The 18,080-nt window shown below is 44.9% G+C and overlaps 1 protein-coding gene and 1 long non-coding RNA gene across 3 annotated transcripts; one reads left to right on the forward strand and one right to left on the reverse strand.

Moving 5' to 3' along the window:
- The first annotated feature begins 535 nt into the window (after window positions 1-535).
- Window positions 536-8,496, forward strand: LOC128050870 (uncharacterized). Its single transcript, XR_008199698.1, has 5 exons — window positions 536-639; window positions 5,188-5,246; window positions 7,196-7,248; window positions 7,907-8,039; window positions 8,391-8,496. It is a non-coding gene; the product is annotated as an uncharacterized LOC128050870 (long non-coding RNA).
- On the reverse strand, window positions 1,029-8,831 carry TRIM52 (tripartite motif containing 52). Of its 2 annotated transcripts, none has more exons than XM_052643291.1 (2): window positions 7,737-8,831; window positions 1,029-1,288 (listed from the first exon to the last, which is right to left on the reverse strand). In XM_052643291.1, the coding sequence occupies exons 1-2, from the start codon at window positions 8,526-8,528 to the stop codon at window positions 1,178-1,180; spliced, it is 903 nt and encodes a 300-aa protein (XP_052499251.1). In that variant the 5' UTR covers window positions 8,529-8,831; the 3' UTR covers window positions 1,029-1,177. The 2 variants fall into 2 exon arrangements, with proteins under 2 accessions (XP_052499251.1, XP_052499253.1); XM_052643293.1 differs by lacking the exon at window positions 1,029-1,288 and adding an exon at window positions 4,146-4,658.
- Between the last annotated feature and the right edge of the window lie 9,249 nt (window positions 8,832-18,080).

The raw sequence follows: 18,080 nt of genomic DNA on the forward strand, positions 1-18,080 counted from the left end.
TTGTTAAAGGATTTAAAATAGCACTTGGCGGTAGGGAGAAACAAAATGTGACCCAGGGTGCTTGTTCTCAGCTTTTTACCAGGAAGAGAATTTCATATCAACCAGGGTCAGGAGATTGTGTTGAAATGGAAACTTGAGGCTAACTAGCTTACTACAAGATATGAGGGCTGAGAAGCAGACAGCCCTCAGCCCATGTAACCTTTCCCTGTTCTCACTTGGGTAAAATAGCCAGAGCCTGCTGAGAAATTCCATCCTTTGCTATAGAGGGAGAGAAGGGATTTTACACACCTAGGAAATGGTAGTCAAAAAAAGGGTGTGACTTCCAGGGATCCTCTTGCAGACCACCTGGATCCTCCTTTATCTTTCCCTGCTTGATGCCAAGTGGAACTGTCGACCAGAAGGCCCTGACCAACTCTGGATCTGAATCTGTTAGGATGGGGGAAAAGGCAAGGAAGGTCTCAGCCTGAATGCAGCTAGGAGGAATAAGCCTCCTTGTTCTTTAAGGCTATTTCTAATTTAAATCCCTAAGGTATCCATTTTCCCCCTTCTTTGGAAGCAGAAGAGTTGGGGAGAAGAGTACCAGGTCTCCTGATAACAGGAGCCTTGTGGCATCTCCACCTGTACTTCCCACATGCACAGGTGAGCTGTTGCCCCAAAAGGGCTCTGATTTGTGGGCAGACACTATCATTAAAAAGTTAAACCAAAGAAAAGCTTATTTATATTTAAACTTGTCCTATTTTGAGGTTATAGCCCCAGCTCTTTTGGGAAAGTGGGTAAAGTTTTTAGCTACTTTCCATTAGAATTCTCCTCTGTCACATCTCCCACATGTGATCTATATGGATCACAAGTGTAACTGGCTCAAGGCTATTTTGGGCAGATTTAAACAAACAAGCCACCATTTCTCCTTTTATACCTAAAAATATAACCTTACAGCCTCTCTCCTGATTGAGAAGAGAAAACTGTCTTTTCCCTTTTCATCTTCCCTTTGGACTTTACTGCTCTTGAGAGTCCTGCTGCTGCTGCTGCTAAGTCGCTTCAGTCCTGTCCGACTCTGTGCGACCCCATAGACGGCAGCCCACCAGGCTCCCTGTCCCTGGGATTCTCCAGGGAAGAACACTGGAGTGGGTTGCCATTTCCTCCTCCAATGCATGAAAGTGAAAAGTGAAAGTGAAGTCGCTCAGTCGTGTCCGATCCTCAGCGACTGCAGTCTTCCAGGCTCCTCCGTCCATGGGATTTTCCAGGCAAGAGTACTGGAGTGGGGTGCCATTGCCTTCTCCGCTTGAGAGTCCTAGGAAGGATCAAAATTCAACCTGTTTTTGTATAGAACTATATAGTCCAACATGATTTGATTCCCTTGTAGCTCATTAGTAAAGAATCTGTCTGCAGTGCAGGAGACCTGGGTTCAGTTCCTAGGTCAGGAAGATCCCCTGGAGAAGGAAATGGCAACCCACTTCAGTATTCTTACCTGGAGAATCCCATGGACAGAGGAGCCTGGCAGGCTACAGTCCATGGGGCCACAAGAGTTGGACATGACTTAGCGACTAAACCACCACCAGCCATATGTTACTATTTAAAATAAATGAGTTGTACTAATCATGTTGCAAGAGCTCATAAGTCCCATGTAGTCAGTGGTACCTCTACCATATTGCACAGCACAGATTTAAAACACTTCCATCATTGCAGAAAGACCTTAGAGCTGGTATAGAGGGCTACTGTCCCCGTCTCCTCTTTGTAACCCAAATTTATTGGTCAATAACTATCTGTGATAATTTCACTGTTATAGGATAGCTTCCAAAGGGGGTCAGGGGTAAGGGGTGGGAAGCAGCATAGAATCTCTAGGTCCTATAAAGGCTTCAGGAAGCATGGCACAGGGACCAGAGGTTGATGGCCAATGGCAGAGGAGCCTTAAGTTTTAAAGAAGTGCTTTAAGGGCTGATGGATCAGTTCAGGGCTACTCCCACTCTGACAGGAACAGAGGCTCTGGTCTTAGTTCTGAATTCTTAAATACTGCCGTATGGCTCTGCTGAAACTAAGGAATAGCTTAAGTGAATGCCTTTTATTATTCATCGTTTCTAGATCTTATTTCATATACTGCTTTATCTTAGTCCTTGATGGCAGTGATATAGGCAACTCAGTTTAAAAAAGGCCTGTTGACCCTGTTACCTGTATGCCAAGAACTGGGAGAAGTAGGGGTCTTAGTTAATCCACTGATGCTATGACTGCATTTAATAAAATTCCAGCTGGGTGAGGCTATTCCCCGAACACTTTTAAACCCCCCTGCCAGGTACTGACTATACAGCCTAAGTGAGGCTAGTAATGGCAGGTCTGCAGATAGGACTAGATTTTCCGAGACTAAAGCAGTGGTTCTTAAGCAGGGATACTTTTGTACCACTCCCTCCAAGACATCTGGCAATGTCTGAGACATTTGTGGTTGTCACAACTGGTGGAGGAGTGCTACATACATCTAGTAGGTGGGATCCATAGATGCTGCTGCTGCTGCTGTCGCTTCAGTCGTGTCCAACTTTGTGCGACCCCATAGACGGCAGCCCACCAGGCTCCCCCGTCCCTGGGATTCTCCAGGCAAAAACACGAGTGGGTTGCCATTTCCTTCTCCAATGCATGAAGGTGAAAAGTGAAAGTGAAGTCGCTCAGTTGTGTCCTACTCTTTGCAACCCCAGGGACTGCAGCTTACCAGGCTCCTCCGTCCATAGGATTTTCCAGGCAAGAGTACTGGAGTGGGGTGCCATTGCCTTCTCCTATATATGCTGCTAAGCATCCTCAAATGCATAGACTATCCCCCACCCTCCAAAGCAAAGAATTATCTCACTCAAAATGACAAGAGTGCTGAAGTTGAGAAAACCCTGGTCTAGAATACACCATGGATTAGTTTTCCATGCCAAGACTAATCATGAGGTACAGGGTCAGAAGGACAGTAAGTAAGGCTAGCAAGTGTCTGATAAATTGGGAAAGAAAAAAATTAGGAGTCAGTGGAACAGTGGCCTCCATAAAGATGAAGGGCATGTATAACTGGAGTGTGTTTAACTGTACCAGAATGAGAGGTCATGGTACAATTGGAGTTCAGGATTTCAGGTGTGTAGCAAGTCTGTGTGAAGAAGAGGTCTAGGGTACAGCCACAGTAGAGAGGAGCAAGTTTAAACAGTCTGACTTGTGATACAGCAGTCAACAGCTGAACCTAGTAGGGAAGACATTCAATAAACAGATGAGCATCTGATGGATTTGGATATGTATCAGTTTTTCTAAATGTTTTTGTAACCCACGTTTTGTAACCCCCTTTTTTCCATATATCTTAACACCTCACATTCTCCTTCCTTCAATGTTATTTAAAATTACAAAATTAAGTTTCATTACTAAAATTAATCAAAGCAATGGTAAATTTTGGAAAGCAAAAATTTATTCAAATGATATAATAACCACTGTTTAGCCTTTTCTTTCCTGGATGGTGTAGAAAATGCAACAAAATGCAAGCTGCTTTGACAACACTCTTGTGGTGTTTTCTCCCACAGTTAGTTATATCAATTAAAAAAAAAAAACTTTAAAGATACAAGGAGAAAAATGGAATAATGAAGGATTAAAATCTGAAAATTTCTAGTCAAAACAATCCAACTTTGAGTTCTACAAACTCCTGAAGTTCTTCCAGTGAGAATTGAACATTAAGTGTGAAACATGAGACATTCTTCCCAAAGCTACCACAGGTAGGTTTTAAGAGGTCAACAAAACATCACCCAAAATAGTTTTAGATTTTCCCTTTTTTTCCCCTGGAAATAACATTCACGAATCTGGTTCTTGAAAGATTAGCCAAGAAAATTGACATTTTTTGCATGAGTTTGCTATTTGTAGAGATTTTTGGCAAGTGCTTAAAGTGCTCATTTCATAACAAGCAGTGATGTTGGTGTCTGTTCCTTGACAGTTCAGGGTCAACGTATTTTAAGCTTCAATGTGTTAAATTCTACTTAAGTTTTAAAGTACAGATTCTTTATCATTGGTGTCCCAAATTAGTTGTTCTGTCCATAAATTCAGGTGAACCAAGTTTTCTGATCAAGGAAACTCAATGCGTGACAGAAAATACTCTGAACAGCATTCAGATTTTTGAAAACCAAGGCAAACTGGGATCATATGGACTACTTTTCAAAACAGTTATGCTGACAGCAAGGCTTAAGATTTCCAGTAGATTATGGGCAGGCTGATGAAGTTAATGCTTGGTGGTGACTGCTACGGTACATCTCGCCAGTTGTCTTCAATTTTTGAGAAAGACCCAGATCTAAAGCATGCCATTGCTGTAGCACCACTAACATATACTTCTCTAATTTTTTTCTTCCAACCAATTTCATTTCATACAACTTCAAAAATACTGTCTTTAGTGCTAGGCTTAGTGAAAATAGCACATCCAGAGTTTTAAAGTCTTACTCTGAACAGAGCAAAGTACAGTTTTCTTCATCAGTAGATTAATCTCAACTAACAGCAAAGAAGGATGAGCTGATGTTTGTTTTTTTTTTTTTTTAAACCTGGTGTTTGATAGGCTCAGTCAATGAATTCAGATGCAGAAGTTGATGAAGAAATTCTGAAATTCCTCAATTTCCTCTCAAAGTTATGGCAGCACTTGGAATGCAAGGTTTCACTAGTTTCTCCATTTTTTTCTCCTTTGCAATTAAAAGAGTTATTTAGTATTAGGCATTCGTGGCCTTTGAAGATTCTTATTAATATTCCAATACTGTCCAACCTTAAAACTGCAGAGAATTGTGCTTTGCAGAATACTTCACTGTTTTTAGTGGCATAACTTTTAACAGTGTTTGTCATGTGTCACTGCCCAACACTTTCAGATAACTGAAGAAGCTGACCCTATCTTCTGCATCATTCATGAATACATACTTGATAAAAGCCTCAAAACTTTTTTTGGCTGCCACCTTTAGCTACCTCAAGGGAAACAACAGAAAAACAGGAGTACTGATGATGGAAGCCTCTGGTCCCTCTTGCAGAGCGATGAATGGTTTTACCGGCGGCAGCTGGGTGGCAGGGCAATACAGGCATCCAGTTATGCCTGAGCCTCAACAAGTGAAATCTTTGTTCATTTTCTTTTTATACACCCATCTGCTGGCTAAAACCTGACACCATTTAACGGTACCCTTGGTCAATCTAAACGATCTTACTTTCATAATCCTCTGATTCTAGCTTGAAGAGTCAAGACGAACTCTAACTCATGGGGTGAACAAAATGGAAGATGTAAATAAGTAAGTGTTTCAGAGCTAAAAAAGGCTCTTATATAAAATTAAACTTTTAAGGAATAACAGTATGAACAGTACCATATCTACAACAAACATCTCTGGGTATACAGTTTGTTATATACCTCACTGATTATAGGCTTTACTCTGAATACTTCTTGGTCTGTCTTTGTATTCCCACCAGCCAAGGAGTTCTTTCCAATTTATTTCTTATATTATGAAAAATTAAATCTTTTTTAACATTACAATATTAAGTATGATTTCATAAACTATAACTTTCCTCATACCCAGAAATGCTGATATAATGTGTAAAGGGAGGGGGAGAGAATGCTTTCTTTTCTATTTCTGAAAATCACTAACGTGTTCCTTGAGTCTATGAGTAACAACTTCCTACTGTAGCCCCTAAAACTAAAAAAGCTTGATCACCTCCAAAGGAGGTTAAAATTTTGGTGAATTAATAGCTGACAAGAGAGAATTTAATGTAACCAGAACTGTGTGGTGGCTAATGTATAGCAAATTAAATAAACCATTATACAAAAACAGTTCCATATGATGTTAACTATTACTGTGAGAACTTTGTATCATAAGGTTCTAAATCATGCTACTGTAAGATGCATGTTTACCAATAAAAAACAAAACTAAACCATATAAAGAAGGCCTACACAATTATTACCTCTTCAGTGTAATTCCTGTATTTGTTAACACCATCAACCTAAGTTCTGGTATATGTTTGGAAAAAAAAAGTTTTATTTTCTTTTAAATAGTATATATTTTGAAAGGGATTATCTCCAATTTAACTTGATTGTGCTGTTTATACTTACAAGTGTGCTTTATAAGTAACTTCTGAGGTTTCAAATAAGTGTTAGCTGGCTTCCCAAGATAAAGAGATCACCTCTTTTTCTCTTGTCTAAACTAGCTTTCAATTAAAATTTTGGTTTCAAAAATTCTTTTCAGGAAATCCTAGCAGAGGAATGAAAGGTTACCTCCTCTCCTTAGCGTTAGGTACTAAACCCCAGAAGTACAGGACATAGTTTCTTCTATAGGCAAACTTAATTATTACCCTGGGGGGAAAGCAGATACTGGGGTTTATCCTTAAATCATATTAATATGATGGAATTAGCAATGGTTTGTAATGAAGATTTGTGTCTTAACTGTGTACTTACCAACAGTTACTGTGAAATGGGGCGGGGGTGAGGTGGGGGGGGGTGAGGGATGATAATATATAATACCTGTAGGGCAGGGTTCTGTTTGTGTTTTGACTACAACCCAGAGTAAGTGATACGTTTTGTGGCCCAAGTATACACCTGTGTATGTATAATTTAAAAGTTTCATAAAACAATACTTACCCTTACTATGCTCCCATGCACTCGATATTTTCTCATTTCATTTAAAAATAATGCTGGGCATGACCCATTTAAGACCCACTAATTGGTCAAAACCCACAGTTTGAAAACCACTGCTGTAGAATATGAGAAAATACACTTTATATACTGTAAAGCACTACTGAGACATGAGCAACTGCTACTAAGACTGTTATGGACCTGAAGACAACCTTTCTCTCCTTTGGGTACTGCTAGGAGTCATTTAGGCTTTTTGACAATCTTCATGCTGTCACTGAGATAATTCTCTAATACTCAGATCAGAACTAGAAAGCAAGGTTTTAACCATATCAGAACCCATAAAAATTAGAGGAAACTATAGGAAAGCCAAAGAAACATCTGTTTAGTGCTTTATGGTTTATAAAATACTTTCATGTAAGATCTCTTTTAATCTTAACAAGCCTAGGAGAAAAGTAAAGCTAAGAGTTTGAGGCTTGCCCAAGATTAGACAGTACGTTTTAGAGCAAGGTCATCTGATCCTAAATCCCTTAACTTATTCCGCTATGATAAAGTAACAGGTAAGGACAATGATCGGGGCAGGTTTATTCTGATGTTTATGTCCTTTGCCTTTCTCTACAGGGGAAATGGGCCCCACTGAAGGCAGGAAAGTAACTCCAGACTTTACTAGGCAGGTATGTCCAGCTGCTCTTATTAGCAGGAACCACACCCTGGCTTTTTGGTCTACCAATTAGTCCTCAGTTTTGACACTGCTTGTGCTGATGTCCTAAATGTCTAGTTATCTACAAGCACTATGGCTTTCCATTCCTGTGTATTAAGGGTCCTAGAGTCTTGGTCAGGTATAGACTCAGTACTTACATAAGAGGGAAATTAAGTCGGGGAATGGGGAGGAGTCTGTCACTTGTACCCCCTTACACTTGGGCAAATTGAAAGGGAGTAAGGCTAGTGATCAGCTCCTGATTACTCTCTCTAGTCTTCACTCAGTTTCCTCTGGGGAAGCCAGTCAGCCTCAGCCAATGTTTCTTTTCTCCACATATGTCCATCTCTCTTCACTCTGTGCCTCATCCCTCACAAAAAAAAAGGGGCTCAGCTACAAAGTACCCAGCTGCCCTGGTTTTTCCTCCACTTCCTTCAAATCCCCACATTCTCCCATGCTGCTCACCTTGTACTCATGTACCGCTTCGTCTAATGGCACCACACTATGCTGTTTGTGGCTCCTGGATTCTCGACATATCACACAGATGGCCTCTTTGTCCACCTCACAGTAGAGTTTCAGAGCTTCCTGGTGTTTGGAGCAGATGCCCTGATCATTCAACCGGCTCTCTCGATTAGGAGTGGGACACATCTGGCGAATTATCTGGACCATGTTCGCCAGTTGCAAGTTGGGACGAAAGCTGCGACGCTTAAAGCTCTTTCGGCATTGGGGGCAAGTGAACTGCCGTGGAGGGGCTGGAGGCGGGGCTAGGTGAGTGTCAGGGTAGAGCTCTTCGTCGTCCTCGTCGTATTCTTCCAAAATCTCCTCCTCTTGCAGGTAGACGTTAATTCTCAGGTCATGTCTCAAGCCTCCCAGGTAGTAGTCCGTATCTTCCTCCTGGTCCCACACATAATCCATGCTGTCCCTTATGCCACCGTCACCGACCCAGGGTTCATCATCCTCTTGGTCCTGGAACAACTCGTCAGCATTCCCCTGGTATAAAACCTCCCGAATGGAGTTGCCCCATCCACCGATGGCCCCTACTGCCTGGTCGTCGTCCTCGTCCTCCTCCCATTCATCTTCCTCTTCCTCTCTGTCTTGCTCATCTTCCTTGCCCCACAGCTGGGTCACACACCCTCGGCAAAAGTTATGACCACAGCCGATGGACACGGGATCCTTGAAGTAATCTAGGCAGATGGCACACACGGCTTCCTCCTGAAGTGTCTGCAAGGGATTAGGAGTAGTGGCACTGCCAGCCATCTTTACGCGCTGCCGGTTGGTGTGGATGCGTCAGTTCAGAGCCGAGGAGCAGGGGAAGCACCTGCGGACCTGCCTCCAAGCTACGCTGGTGATTCAAAGCTGTCCCCAACTCTGCTCTCCCATCTCAGGCTCTCAGAGAATCCCTGCTTCCTTCTCTCAGGCGCTCCCTGAACTCACAGCTGTCCTCCGAAGGCAGTGGGGAAAGAACCAGGCTGCGGCCCCCCACTTCCCTTCGAAACTCAGCGTTCAAACTCAGACCACTCCACGGTTCTCGCCTGCCTCCGGGCGTCCGCGACCCGGCGGCGTTTTTCTCCTCAGAAGCCGGCGCTCCTCACTCCGTCGGAGGCAACCGAAAATGACGTAGGCACGCTAACACGCGGGAGACGGCGGACTGGGCAGGCGGAGGACCACGTCTCTATGGTACCCGCGGAAACTCGCCAGGCAAGAACCCCGGCCGCCCATTCAGCTACCACAGATAGGAAAAACTGCCCGGTCAGAATGGGTGGAGGCGGCGAGAAAATCAATTTAAGCCACTAGTTCTCTAATCAGCCAGACCCAGAGGGTCCAGCAGCTGCTCAGGAAAGCCCGTCTCCGCATGCACCCAAAAGGGCCGTAAGTGCGGCGACCAAGCTCTGGTGCTGCCCTGTATTTCCGACCCCCGTCTACCCAGAGGCTTTTGTGGTAGGGAGGACTCCGAGGCTCCCGCCCTCGAGGGTGTGGTCTGTGGGAACCTGGCGGGATTGAGTTTGCTGTGCCCCTGAGTGGCCGTGAAGTGGAAGAATCTCGCATAAAAACCTGGGTGCTTCCAACTTTCCTTCTCAGATCAGTTCACCCCTTTCTTGCTACCTGCCCTCAGACACCTTAGACTCGGCATACCCTACACCGACTTCGTCTGTGGATCTTTTCATCTCCATCTATAATCCTTCCGTTCAGCATGTACTCTCCATGCATGCGACTTCCCTGGTGGCTCAGACGGTAAAAGTGTCTGCCTACAATGCGGGAGACCCGGTCTTGATCCCTGGGTGGGGAAGATCCCCTGGAGAAGGAAATGGCAACCCACTCCAGTACTCTTGCCTGGAAAATCGCATGGACGGAGAAGACTGGTAGGCTAAAATCCATGGGGTCGCAGAGTCGGACACGAGTGAGCGACTTCACTTTCTTTCCATGCCTGCACTCATCCACTTACCCAAATAACCATTCATTTTTCATCCATCCCTCTGTCTTTCCATTCATTCATCATATGCATGAATAACCCTTCCATCCATTTATCCACCCACTTTCATCTGTCCACATTATAAGAACAATAACAACAGAAAATGCGTAAGGCATGATAGGGTCCTTCAAGGAGTAACAGAGTTATAGACGTTTGGTCATCTGTCACCCAAGGTTTACAGGGTTTGTTTGTTTAACTTGGCCCTCAGTAAGAAGTACATTGCACATATTGATCCAATACAGGCTTCCACATATATGACAGAAACAAAATTTGGGGAAATTGTTCTTTTCCTTGAGGCATTCATATCACTCTGATATGTTCTGCTTCAGTAAGGTGCTGTTCAAGACCCATTGGAGTGATTGCAAAGTGACCTCACTAATTGGTCACTTTGGTGTGAGGAACTCCATTTGCCCTAACAGAAACTTCAGCCAACCCTGGATCCCGTGCCCTTCCTCTCTGGGCCTGAGCTTGAACACAGAGCAAGAATGATAAATGCACTATTCAACACTGTACACACAGCTCCATCATAGTGCTGAATATACAGCTAATATTCCCTATATAACTGCAGAGTAAATAAGTAAAACCCAACAAATTGCTGGGAGCAAGTCCTGCTGATTTTTATCTCCTCAAATCTAGGTCTTCTTCTCTATTTCTATTTCTTCCAGCCTATATTTTACCCTATCAGCTTCCAAATGGACAAAAAATTTTCTGAAGGGTCATTTGCGCTCATTTCAGGGCAACCAGCTACCAGTACCATTTACCTGAAATCAAGGTCTGACACACTCTTGCCAGGCTGTTGCCTCTGTCTTTGGGCATGTTGTTCACTCACCTAGAAGGCTTGCACTTCGCTGCTTCACGTAGGTATAATGCCTAATTAAGCTTCAGGTCTCTCCTTAGGCATAAACTCCTGAAGGAGACTCTTCCCAGAGGATGGCACTGAGAGTCAATGCCTAGGCAGGCTGATAAGAAGTCCAGGGTCCCCGAGGAGGAGGAGGAGGAGAGAGGGGTCCTGAGCCCTCGAGAAGGAGAAAGGGGTCTGGGAGTCTCAAGGAGAAAAGGACAAACGATTTTTTCTACATTGCTTTGTCTTAGTCAGTATAACAATTTATCTTGCTCAAGGACATGTTTCTTCTTATTGAGAACCTTTTGACTAATCCTGTCATCTTAAAATGTATATTATGGGAGCGGGTCTGGTGAGACCTTTCTGTTGTTAGTTCTAATCTTGTTAATTTAAGATGTATGTTGTGAAAATGGGTCTGGAAAAGTACATAAGGCCTTGATAATACTAGCAAGTGGGGGCACTCTCGCCCCCCTTCTGATGTCTATGTCAGAAGCTTTCTCTGTCCCTTTTTATGCTTTAATAAAACTCTGCTACACAAAAGCTCTTGAGTGATCAAGCCTGGTCCCTGGTCCCAAAGTTGCACCTTTCACCGTGAGCTATCAGCACCAGCCTGTGTTCAGACCCCAACTCTGTTACTCATTTTATGTATGACCTTGGGTTAGTTACTAACATCCCTGTGCTGTAGTTTTCCTACATGCAACATAAAGATGATAGTAGCACACGCATCATGTGTGTGTTAGTTGCTCAGTCATGTCTGACTGTTTGTGACCCCATGGGCTGTAGCCCGCCAGACTCCTCTGTCCATGGAATTCTCCAGGCAAGAATCCTGGAGTGGGTTGCCATTCCCTTCTCCAGTGGATTTTCCCAACCCAGGGATTGAACCCAGGTCTCCTGCATTGCAAGCAAACTCTTTACTGTTTGAGCCACCAGGGAAGCCTAGCACATACATCATGGGTTGTTATAAAATTGGATTAATTGTAAAATGGTTAGAACAGTGCCCACTGGAGTTATTTTTGTGTTTTTATCACCTGCCACTGTATTACTTTCCTGTAGGAGATAAGTCTCAGAAGAAACTCTCCCTTATCTCTTATTCTCTCTTACTTCAAGTATGTTTAAGTGATTGGAACCCTGAGGGGAAAAATAACACACCATATGTCATCCTACTTTTTTTTTTTTTTGTCCTCAACAAGCAGGGTCCAGAGCAAGGATCAAACTCCTCCCCACTGAAGTGGAGGTGCAGAATCCTAACCACTGAACTGACAGGGAATTCTCTGTTATCCTAGTGGTTCTGAGAGCCTTTATTCTGGAGAGGGCAGGAGTGGAAACCCAGGTCTTCCCTGTGTAAGGTGGGACACATATCCATGGTGTTTATTTGTTAGAAAACAGCTCCCATATACAATCTGAGAGCCATCCTGGAGGTCATGACTGAGAAGCCACAGTGGGTAATATGTGCAACAGGAACTGGAATTGAGTTTCAAGGCTGGAATACTTCCCCATCCCTGAATGCAGGTTCTCCACTGCACATGGAAGTGGGTGGGCAAAGAGCTGGGGAGCAGACCAAGAGAAGAGGGGCCTGCTTATGAAAGCAAGTTCCTGCTTGCCCCAGGGAGCAGAGCCCAGGTGGGAAGGAGAGCTGGAGAAAGAGCAAGGAAGTAAAAGAAGATGGTGAGAGGAGGCTAGAGGAGCATCCTGAAGGAACCAACATGACTTAAACATATAGTGGACACCCATTCTCAAGAATACCTAGTTGAATGAAGACCTAATTCAGTACCTATTTTATCTTGCTTCTCTTCTAAATTACCTCCCCTCAAATCTAAGTGGCACCTGAGAGAGGGGGCTTTGTTTAATTTCCTTCATGTAGTGAAACCTAGCTGATATTTTCCAGGGTATACAGGAGGCTTGGTTTTAAGCCCTCTTGCAACCTGTACGCCCTCAGCAACCAGGCACACTCCTATTCACAGAGGACTGCTAGCCTTCTCTTGAACTCAGCTGGGGGCTCTGGGTAATTGGAGCAGACCACTTGGCACACACAGGGCCTCAGGTGTCATTGTCCCAGGGCACTGGGAAAACAGAGCTGTGGAGGGCACTCAGGAGCTAGGGCTCAGCAATGAAGGTGGCTGCCAGGGCATTTTTCTCAGGATTCTGATTTCAGATTTATCCATGGAAACTCACATCAGCCTTTTTAGGCTGAAGAATCCCACACAATGGCAGATGATTATATTCCAATTTATGGTGAGGAGGCAAGCATTTGTCACACAGGCACTGGGAACCGCTTTGTCAGAGGTATCTGAGAAGCAGTGTAGCATGGGCTTGACCACCCAGGGGTTGGCAAATCTGGCCCTTGGTTTCTTTTTGTGAGGCTCAAGAACAAAGAGCAATTCTTAAATTTTAAAGGGGTTGAAAGACAAGAAAACAAAGGTGAATATTTAGACAGAGACTGTGGCCAGAAAGGTCTAAAATATTTACTATCTGACACTTCACAAGAAAAGTTTACTGAACTCTGGGATATGGGGTTAGAACGGAAGACCTCTAGAATGCCTTTTTTCAATCAAAGTATAGTTAATTTACAATATTGTGTTAGTTTGAGGCATACAGCAAAGTGATTCAGTTACACATATATATATTCTCTTCATTATGGTATATTAGAGGTTATTGAATATAGTTCCCTGTGCTATACAGCAGGACTTTGCTGTTGGTGGTGGGTTTTTTTGCTGTGCCACATGGCATATGGGATCTTAGTTTCTTGACCAGGGATGGAAGTTGCAAGCTGCTGCATTGGAAGCACAGAGTCCTAAGCACCAGACTGGCAGGGGAGTCCCCAGAATGCCTTCTAATGTTATAATTCTGGTTTGTCTCTACCTTTTGGGTTCAAGACTCAGGCTTGTCCACCATGCCCTAGCACTGTCTCCTCCCTGTCAGATTCCAGAGGTCCTGGCTGGACAGAGTGAGTATGACCAGTGGGTCAGCCTTGCTTTTCCTTAATACTGGCCCAGCTTCTTCTCTGCCTTGGCTGCGGTGCAGAGAGCTCGGGCTTCCTGGGTCTCTTCCCTATCCTGACTCTGGCACCATGGAGTAAGGTGGGACAGGCCTTTGGCATAGACAGCTGAAATTTTGACCCCCTCCTCCCTGGCTGTTTGCTTTGAGATGAGGTTGTATGGTTCCATTTGTACTGTGTGGCAGTTTGGGGCAAGGAGGTCTAGAAAGACACAGTTGTGAAAGAACCTATGTCCTTGATTATGCTTTTGATGCCACACTGATCTGTGAACATTTCCAAGAAGTTAGAGGAGAAAAAAAATACCAGCCCAGGGCTGGGCCTTCCTGTTGGCCTTTGTCATTAGTTCCCATCTGACCAGGCCGTGACTGCTTGGATATCCTGCATAATTCATCATGGTACCCAGGGCAGGCACGTCCGGGTCTCTGAGTTCTGGATGGCCTTGGGAGGAAGGGAGGCAAGGCCGAACAGTGAGGGAAACTGGGTGAGTCAAGCTGTACTGGAGATGATATGGTGAGAAAGACTTGCTGTTTGGAGAGTTTGGATTCTAATGGTATTCTTTGAATACCCATGATTCATTATTATTCATTAGTGAATTCCTTCATTCATTTGACACATAATCACAGCACCAGGCCATACTGAACAACCAGAGAATTCTGTTCTGAATGGAATAGCCCCTCAAGAAGTTGTGGTTTGGGACAGGACTCCTGAGTGAGTGGTTAGCATGTGAGATTTGTGCAAATGGGGGTAGGGAGGCCATCAGGGTGGCCTGAGGCTTAGAAGTATGACTTAGCACTCCCCCCACAGGCTGAGCCAGGGGTGGGTCTGTGGGTAGAGACCTCACAGTTCTGAGCCACAGCCCAGGATGGCTGACAGAAGGAAGCAGTTCCCTAGAGAGGCCTGTGGCCGTGCCCTCAGGACACAAAGTCAGTGCCCTGCTGGATAGGAAGGCTGTTCCTTCAGATCAAGGATTTGAGGGAGGAGCCCTTGCAAAGCTGCCAACCTACCCCTGCCATATTCCCATGCCCTTTCTAGGGCACTCAGAACCCTCCTTACTTGCCTTCCTGCCTCTGTCCACTCCTGAAACCATGGTGTCCATCGGTGAAGCTGAGAGGAACACTCAAGGCTAAGACAAACTCCCTCTGCATTTGCCTTCTGTCCCCTCACAAGTTTCTCTCCTGGCAGCGGTGGCTGGGGAAGGAAGCCAAGAGAGGCAGATGTCCAGGCGGGTTCAGCTAGGCTCAGAGCACCAGACTTTGGTTGGGACCATTGACTAGCCGCTACTAAGCAGTGAAACAAAAATGGGGGTGGAGGGACCTCCCTGGTGGTCCAGTGGTTAAGTGTCTACCTTGCAATGCAGGGAACTTGGGTTTGATCCCTGGTTGGGGACCTAAGATGTCACATGCCCCAGAGCAACTAAGTCCACACTCCACAACTACTGAGCCGGTGTACCACAATGCATGATACAACAAAGGTCCTACATGCTACAACCAAGACTGAGGCAGGCAAATAAATAAATATTTTTTAAAAAGCCAAAAAACAAAAATGGGGGTGGAGCAAAACCTGGGTTATGGGAGACAGCCATGTTTTCTAAGCCTGCTCATCCCTTGGTGCCATTAGATCCCTGCGTTCACTCTACTGGTTGTGGGGTGGTAACTGAATCATGTTCCTTTATTTCAATTTTTGCAGCTGCACCAGACATAAACCAATATATGTTGGGGTGTGGATGGAGGTAAAAGAAATGCGCTTGAGAGAGAGCTCACAGCCTGGACAGGAAGGACTCTAACGTGAGAGGCCTCAAAACCTCAGCAGAGGGAAGTAGTGTGATGGGGGTGGGGCAGTTAGTGAGAGGGTCAAATTATCAGGGGTTCAAAGAGGTGCTTCAGGATCCTTTTAGGTCCAAAATATATTATTTTATTTTGTATATATATATATATATTTTTTTTTAAATTTTGTTTTGTTTTCCTAAAATGTATTTTATGGTTATATGGGCAAAACACTGAACTAGCCTATAAGGGAGATGATTAAAACAAAATAAAATCGATCCAGTTACCAAAGATTTCATAATCTGTTTATGGAACAGATACCTCTTGAACATCAGGACAGTGGTGCCACTGGCAGCAGAAAAGGCTGGTAGGTTCTGCCTGGGGTGTCAAGTTTGGGGTGGGGGCTACTCCACCAGGGAACGGTTAGTGGGACTGAGGAAAGGGGAGGAAGGCCCCTCGGGCCAGGGTAGGCAGTATAGGCATTTCTATCAGCCCCCTGATCCCAGAGCCCCAGGTTTTCTTGCAAATGTTATGTTCTGATGAGAAGATCGGAGGCTGGGTGGACAGAATAAGTAGAACCAGCAGGATAAACCACCAGGGTTTGTGGATGGATATCCAGGACAGATGTAGACTGCATGTCCCTTGCCCTCTGGCAGTTTCTAAGCCAATTAGCCAATGAGGCTAATGGAAGAAGGAAAGACCATACCCTTTAGGGGCAGGTGCTTGGGGCCCTGCTGCTGTCCTATAGGGTCTGTTATGGCACTGTTCTAGTTTATGGCCTCTCTGCCCCTTTAATTCCACCGCCCCAGAAGTATTCAGGGTCCTAGACACAGGGAAGCCCAGAACTGGACAGGAACTTCCAGCCTATTCTGCCCAGTGTTCGTAACTACAGAAGCCAGACCCTATATCTAAGACTCCCTGAATATACTGGCCCCCTCCACCCCACCCCTTGCATCAAAGAAGCCATGCAGATTGTCATTCTAAGGGCTACACTTGGTTGGGTGAGATCAAAACTAGGAGGTGGCTCTGGAGGGTCTATAGAGGAACCTGAACCCCCATAACCTTGGGGGTATGTGTGGGGTACAGAAGGGTGACCAGGCTATACCAATTCAAAGAGAGGAAGACTAATCGGAAGCCTCCTTCTATCTGCTTCTTCTCAAAAACGTTCTGCCTCCACTCCTTCCCCAGAGAAAAAGTTCCACTTCTTCTCAGGAGGCCCTAAGTGTACCCAGGGCTGAGGGAGCCTTGAGGGTCCACCTGGGCACTTGTGCCTCCATTGGTGGGGACCATACCTGATCTTTTTTCTAACTTATCTCACCATACAGCCAGAGAACTGTAAAAATAAAACACGTTTATTACCACAAAACCTTATTAATACAGGTCCACAATCCCTTACCCAAAACCTTTAGAGCTGGATATAGTTTAGAATTTAGAATTCTTTAGGCTTTAGAAAGATACCAAGATGTGAATGCTGAATATTATGTAATACTACCAGAGATGTCTGGGGTGACATCTAATAATCCCCCAAATCAATATTTCTGTGAAAAAATGTGAAAAGGCACGCTGGAGGAAGTAAATGAAGAATATAAATAACCCCACTTGACTTTTTCTATTTTGCTCCATAATGGGGCATGTGGGGTCTTAGTTTCCTGATTAGGGATCAAAACTGTGCCCCTGGCAGTGGAAGCACTGAGCCTCACTTCACTTTAGGATTTTTTTTTTCCCTCCTACCCCTCTCCCAGGTCATGTTTTGATGACAAAGTTGGGAAGACACTTCTGGCTTCCAGAGGTTTTTGTAGATTTCAGAATTGCGAATAAGGGATTGTAGACCTGTACTTACTTGCCCATTTACAGAACAGCTCAGTTATTGTTGAGGCTTTGGTACAGTGGTGAGGTGGCCAGGCTGCAGCAGCCAGACTGCCTGTCCTCACATCCTAGCTCTGGCATGAATCAGCTGTGGGACCCTGGGGCTCAGTTTCCTCATCTATACCACAGGAGTATTAATCCCCCCTCACAGTCATACTTGGAAGATTAAACAGCTTAGTATACAATAAAGTATATAAAATAAAGGGCTTCCCTGGTGGCTCAGATGGTAAAGAATCTGCCTGCAATGCAGAAGGTAAGGTAAGGTAAAGTCGCTCAGTCGTGTCCGACTCTTTGCAACCCCCTGGGCTGTAGCCTACCAGGCTCCTCTGTCCATGGGATTTTCCAGGCAATAGTACTGGAGTGGATTGCCATTTCCTTCTCCAGGGGATCTTCCCGACCCAGGGATCGAACCCGGGTCTCCCACATTGTAGACAGATGCTAAACCGTCTGAGCCACCACCCAGGTTCAACAGAGCTGGACACGACTGAGCAACTAACATGCAATAAAGTGCTTAGAACTCTGCTTAGTATGTGGTTTGCACAGCATATATGGGGCATGACAACATCAGTGAGAAAGACAGACATATAAGGCACATCTTCAGTACAAGTCAATCATTACAAGCTCACTGCTTAGGTCCCACAGACCACCAGGGCAGGTTGAATCTTTTCTAGTATTATAATCGTTCACATCCTTGGCCTTTGAGCCTCCCAGGGCTGTAGACACAGAGGTTTCAAACTCCCCACAGGAGGCTCTGTCACACTGTGGGGTCAGCTGAAGGGGAGGCAGAGGGTGCTCTGGAAGGGGTCTGACCTTGTGTCTTTTATGACAATGGAGTGCACTCTCTCTCTGCCTCAGCTCTGGAGTCCCAGCTGCT

This window comes from Budorcas taxicolor, chromosome 7 (genome assembly GCF_023091745.1).
Source record: "Budorcas taxicolor isolate Tak-1 chromosome 7, Takin1.1, whole genome shotgun sequence".
NCBI classification, from domain to species: domain Eukaryota; kingdom Metazoa; phylum Chordata; class Mammalia; order Artiodactyla; family Bovidae; genus Budorcas; species Budorcas taxicolor.